Genomic DNA, 6526 nt, shown 5'->3' with positions numbered 1-6526 from the left:
AGAGTATAGATCAGAGTACTCATTTGAAACAATGGGAAATCCGGGTTTTAAGATGAAGTTAGCTTGCTCTCCATTACTGTTTCATGATCGGAGTTGTTTTTTGTTCTGGTTTGTTATTTTGGTGGGGAGGGAGGAGGGCGGGGGCTTATTTTGTTGTGCTTCTGTTTTTGGAGGAGGGTTTGGAGGGGAGGTCCAGATGGTGATAACACCCAAAATATACAAGGTACCAGTACCTCCTGGAAACAGAAGGAAGACAGTCCCCATGCCAAGAATTTCCAATCTAAATGCCCAAACAAGGATATAGGTTTCAAATAAAGGCCCAGATTTTGGGTAACCCCTGTGGACTATAAAGGGATGAAAGGGTCACACACACATACAGAGTCTCTGCACAACCTTGCCAGAGTAGAACACCTGAAAACAGACAGATTTTTTTAATGGATGGCATGACTGCATTCACCTACCTGTTCAAGGAGCTATGAGAGAGAGAGAGTGTGCATCTTTCCAGTGTTGCTCCAGAGTGGCATGGCTTTGCTATTTCTCCTATCCAGGGCTATGGCCTGTTGTCTGACTGATGGTGATCAGGCTAGGTATGGGCATACCTCCTACTAATTAAAATTTTGGTGGTTATCCTTTTGTTTCCTCATGCCCCCAAACCCATGATTATTCACTGCCCCTGTCTTCCTACAACAACAGTTTCCCATTTCATTTCCAGTGTGCTAATGGCTCTTCTTCCCAACATTCAACCAAAGCAGCTGTTTCAATGAGATTATCAAGCCATGTGTTACCATCTGCTCCATGCTGGGTGGCCATGGGAAGTGTCAGAAGTTACGCATTTTCACTCTGCAAAAAATCTCATCTACAAGAACTGTTATCATCCCTGGCATGCTAGTCTGATTGCAATTAATGTTTAACCTCATATTAGGGACACAGCCTAAACAGAACTTGAGAGTATCACATAAAAAATAAATTAACATGCCAACCTGAAATAGCCTCTATTTTTGTCCATGCCTCCATGTTAATATTCACACATATTTGGAGTTGGGAAAGTTGCACACAAGGAGATATGCAAAAGGCATCAGATGGCCCAAAGCAGGCTTCACCACATGTTACAAAGCTGTGTGATTTATACACTATTATATTAAACTGCTAATGTATTCCTGCATACATATCTGAATAGGACTGCAATTATTCACCAGCCCTCATTATCATGATGGAAAAATCACTTTGAGAAATCTGCATATATATTCTAAGATGGTTTATGTTCACTGCAGTCGATGGCCTTTTAGTACTTACAGGCAAAAGTTGAACTTATCCATGGGAGGAGAGGTTTCCACAGCCACGCATCAGGTCAACATTACCCCCAAATGAACACGGGCAAAGCATCACCTCCGTGACATGAAGGGGAGGAAAGATCTTGCTATAATACAGCCAGGAACATAATCTGCTTATAGTACTAATCAAATGTTTGCAACTAGACAAGGAAACACACCATTCTTTTTGGATAGCACGCTCACCAATAAAAAAAGGACCCTGTTCCACATTGTACGCATTATGTGATCAGTACTTCTCTGTTAACCCACTCTTGGAAGTAGGTCAGGCATCTAAGGGTAACTCCTAAGATTAAGGATCAATAAATGAATAATTAATCTGCAATAGTTTGAGCTGTTTCTCTTCTCACTTAAGAATATAAGACTTCAGGGCTCCTCCTGGATCATCAGGTTCAAACTCTGGCTATCATAGACTGCAGTTCATATAATTATTTTCTTATACTTAGAAAACTCTGTCTTAAGTTAGTTACATATTTTACCCCCACTAAAAACTCTCATGGTTAGAAGTCTTTGCCTATTTTCCAGACTAAATTGTTCAGTCATTTGTTCTTGCATCAACACTGGATTTGACATTAAATGAATTTACCCCTTCTTGATGTTTACCCAAATTGATATATGTATAGGTAGAAATCACATCCCTTCTCAGCTTTCATTTTGGTAGCCTAACCAAACCAAGATATTTTAAGCTCTCAAAAGATTGACTTGCTGTTTTTCTAATAATTCTAATAGTAATTCCCCTCACTTGTCCCAATTTAAAATTAATCTTTTTTGAAAATAGGTGACCAAACATGACCTTAATTTTTTATCAGTGATGTATTTCCAATAAAGATAAGGAAGCATTAATGATGTTGTGGAAGGCACTAGTTAAATACTTCATATGGAAAAGTGTATACAGCTTGGTCACCTGCACTACTGTTAATCTGTTCAGCTCAGCAAGACCACACAATAAGGCAAGTTAGGCTTTGGAATCTGCAGCTACTCATCCCTCTCACACCCTTTTGCTCCATGCACCTCTTGGTAAACTCTCTAAATGTCTCTAAGTCTCTCAGTAAAATTTCTAATGCCTAACCCAAATTTTAAGTCAGGCAAACGCATGCCAGATGCAATCCTGGCCTCTTGTACACTAGCTTTAGACAGGGGAATGAAAAGAAAATTGACCTAGTGTCCTTAGATGGGGAGCCCAGGTAATCGGTTCCTCATCTTAGATAAATGACCCCTTCCCTCTTTGGGCACATATCAGGGACTAACTAGGAGCGTATACAAGTTCAGACACTACCACTGTGCTCCTTACCAGTAAAGCCATTAGCAGTTGTTCCATTAGCAGTTACCACAACCATAAACATAATGAATAACCTATATCAAGTGGTAGATTCATTAATGTAATTAGGTGACGCTTAATGTCTGACTAACGTCTTCTGAGCTAAACACTTTTTTCACATAATTTATCATTTACACAAATACTTTTCATGCAGTGAACTTCTGGATTTCAAACTTTTCATTCAGTCAACACCTGACTGATTATGGCAAGTCAAACAAAATTGAAGTGTGAAACCACTTACAGGTTTGTTTGGTTTTTTTTAAGATAATAACACTATAATTATCTAGAAATTGATTACTACTCACAATTCAAAGTAACTCTTTGTTGAAAAAAAATTAAACACACTTACCTTCAGTATGCACAGCAGAAACATAGGTCCAGTTATACCGTTTGACTATGTCCACCATGGCCCGAGCTTGTTGTGCATCAGATGGAACGACTCTCATGAAGTATTTGAACAGAGTTTTGTCACTTAAGTCCATGCTTGTGGCAGAATAAGCTATCTGAGGTATATTGAAAAGCTGCAACAAGTTCTGGACTTGGATAGCTACTGAACTAGAACCAGGTCCAATGACACCAACAATCGGCTTTTTGGAGCGGAAAGATGATGAAGATCCATCAACACAGCGTACCAGCCCTTCCTCTTCTTCCGACGAAATAAGAGAGTCCCTTATAAACTCAATGCTTTGCTCCAAAGCCACAGCAGAATGCCAACATGAGTCTCTTATTTCACAGCCTAATGTTATATTTGGCAATAGTGTTGGGTCCAAATTAATTCTGTCAAGGGTATGAAGCATTGCCTCCACTCTCTGTATGCCATATTGCTCCCTTACCTCTCCACATTTCCTCTCATGGACCTTGTCAACAGTTGGCTGATGATGGACTGAAAACAGAGCTCCGATAATAATATCACCAGGCACATATGCAACCACCCTTCTTTCATTGGTCTGTGCAGAAACCAAAAGTCCAAAGTTCCCGTTGACATCCTCCTTCAATAATAGGATTGCAAGGATCAGCAAAAGGACCATTTTAGGAAATGGTTTAAGCTGGTAGAGACATGTTGGAATACAATGGAGAGCTGTTAAAGAGCAGTTAGTATACCTTCTGGATAAGAGGAGCAGAAAACTGATGGTTAACCAGGTATTTCCATGTATTCTTTAAGGAACCACCATTGTCTCCAAGGAAACAGCTATGCAGAGCTGCACACGTGAGCATAATCTTCATATCCTTAAAAAAAAGTAAAACAGAACTAGCTTTAAAATCAGTTGTAAAGATGAAATCCTGTAGTCAACGATTAAAAAAAAAAAAAAAACAACGTATTAAGTATTTACTATTTAATATATCATTCAAGCTGGAAATCCTTCTTTTTTTGTATTTTACTGTATAATACCAAGCCAGATACTCAACTGGTATAAGTAAGCATAATTTGAATAAAGTCCACATGATCTCTAAGGGATACACAAAGGACAATTTAGGGGAGACTGACTGTCAGAGGCACAACCAATAATTACACACCTGGCATCCATTGATTTTTAATGGTATTTATTTGCCATTGCGCAAATAAATGTGTGCACCTTTCTAAGCTCCCCTTCCCCATCTTCAGCCTTTTAAGTATTTTTATATTTTGATTCAGAATACAAATAAACCTCAACAATATGCACCGGGCTTCATTTTGCTGTCAATTTACACAATTTCCAGTGGAATCACTCCAGATGTATGCTGCCAGGAAGAGCAAATTTTGATTTTTTTGCATTTTTTGTAAAATTCAGCTTCTTAAATAAAACAGCTATATTTGCAATTGAAAAATTTATTTGAAAACAAGGGGGTTTGATAGCAGTTCCCAACTATATCATGTTAATTAATATTGTATTATTTGTACATATAAGTTACTCTGTCATAGATGCAGTAGATTAGCTCCAATTAATAATACCAGATTAGCTGAAAGGTTTTTCATCTTTTTGTATCCTCCGTCAACTTCCTTACTGATGCTATGAGCATTCAAAACAGCGAAGGTATGTGTCCTCAGTGGAGGGAGCAGCAGGGGCAGGGGGCAACAGCAGGTGGCTACAGCAGCTGGCCAGGGACTGGAAGTGGCTGCTGTTCATGTGCCCCCTTTGAGTGGACACCTGGGGCGGATGCCTCAGTCACCCACTCCTCATTATACTTCTGGCAAATCCACTCATTTCTGTAGGGTAGCACCCCATCATGCCCATGGCAAGCATATCTCTTTTATATAAAGAGCTGATAGAAAACCAACATACAACACACATGTACTTACACACAATATTTGTTAGTTATTCCCTGTAAACTACCAAAAATATGCATTTTATTTTTCTTATAGTGCCTTTGATACCATGTTTTCATTTATCATCAAAGCCCTTTTGTCCTGGTCAGTGTGACAACTTGGAAATGCTCAGCAGTTCACAGCAAGTGCTTAGCACGCAACATGACTTCATTTCAAAGGTGTTTCTAATATACCAACACTCACATTTTAGATGCTGTGAATGAACCTGTTCATGTAAATGGAACCGTTCATAGTACATGGAATGCAAATCAACACATGCAATTAAGGTGCAACAAACTCCAGCGCAGTTCGCGCTGTAATCAGCTGCCCCGAGGTACAGCATCTACACACATGCCCAGGATCACAGCACTTTGAGCTTAGGCAGAGCAGGCACAGGATTGCAGGCATCCTGAGGTGTCAGTCCTAGGCTCCAAGTGGCAGCGTCTGGTGGTAGAAAGACTGGCTGGGGCCCAAGGGTGCTAAAGTGTGGGGCTAGGTAGCAGGCAACCCCTGCTCTTTAGCACCCTTGTTTCCCAGCCAACTCCTATCACCATCTACACCTGTGTTTCATCACACATAAATGCTCCTCCGTAAGGTAGTATGGTCCCCAACAGTACTACCTTATGGTGGAGTTAATTAATTTACTGCACCCGAATACCGGTGCACCTGTAGATGGTGATGCTTTACTGTGGAGCTAATTAGTCAGCTCCACAGCAAAGCACATGCGTAGATGCATCCAGAGTTGAGTACAAATTTAAGCCTTTTAAGTTTCCTAGCCAATGGGTGTATCTACATAAAATGCTTTTCTACGCAGCAGACTCATCTGCTGTGCAGCAAAGTGTTACCACCTACACGTGCACAGCAATTAGAGCACAGTAGACTAACTTACTGCACTGCTGGATAGTCCCATCAGATACAAGTGGTATCCAGCAGTGCAGTAAATTACTGCACTTAAATACACGCATAGATGGTTATGTCAGGATTATCTTACTCTGGCTCAAATTGAGCATATTCAGTCACATTAATTGCATGTGTAGATGCACCCACTAGTAGGGGTAAATATATGCCCTATCCTATGACAAATGAAACAACTGCTAATTCTGATTCAGATTCTGATCTCAAGTACCCTGTTGTAAGAGTTGATGTAGTTAGGATCTTAGGACTTTCTAAACTAGACCAGATTCATTGTCACTTCTAGTCACATAATCTGTCTCCAACAATGACCTGTACCAGATGCTTCAGAGAACAGTGTCAAAAGCTCCTGCAGTAGGCAGCTGTGCCATAGCTTCTTCCAATCAGGCTCTAACAAGGCCTCTTAATCTTGCTGCTCACTCACAACTAGAGTTTAAATCCAAATCACAATGAAGATAAAGGCTACCTATACACATGCTCAGAGGTGGAAGGGGGCGGGGGGAAGGTGTTAATTAGAGAGGTTCCCAGGTAGCCATTCTAATTAAAACACCAGTCACAAATTTTAGAAATTTTAGCCCCCACAAATTTTAGAAATGGCTGCAAAACACTTTATCTAAACCTCATTTGATGAAGTTTAGTTGAAGTGCCCTGTGGCCATTTTAAAATGCAGGTGGCTTAATAAAC

At 40.1% G+C, this 6526-nt stretch overlaps 1 protein-coding gene across 3 annotated transcripts in view; it reads right to left on the bottom strand.

Annotated features, from left to right (window-relative positions):
* Positions 1 to 3674, bottom strand: part of GRM5 (glutamate metabotropic receptor 5) — a 419830-nt gene extending 416156 nt beyond the window's left edge. For all 3 annotated transcript variants that reach the window (XM_006030558.1, XM_006030559.1, XM_006030560.1), the window contains exon 1: positions 2996 to 3674. In XM_006030558.1, the coding sequence (XP_006030620.1) occupies positions 2996 to 3674 (679 nt within the window). The remainder of the gene's footprint in view (positions 1 to 2995) is intronic.
* Positions 3675 to 6526: the final 2852 nt, after the last annotated feature.

Source organism: Alligator sinensis, unplaced genomic scaffold (genome assembly GCF_000455745.1).
Source record: "Alligator sinensis unplaced genomic scaffold, ASM45574v1 scaffold532_1, whole genome shotgun sequence".
NCBI lineage: Eukaryota > Metazoa > Chordata > Crocodylia > Alligatoridae > Alligator > Alligator sinensis.
Note: the sequence above shows the minus strand (reverse complement) of the source record. Positions and strands in the feature narration are given on the sequence as shown.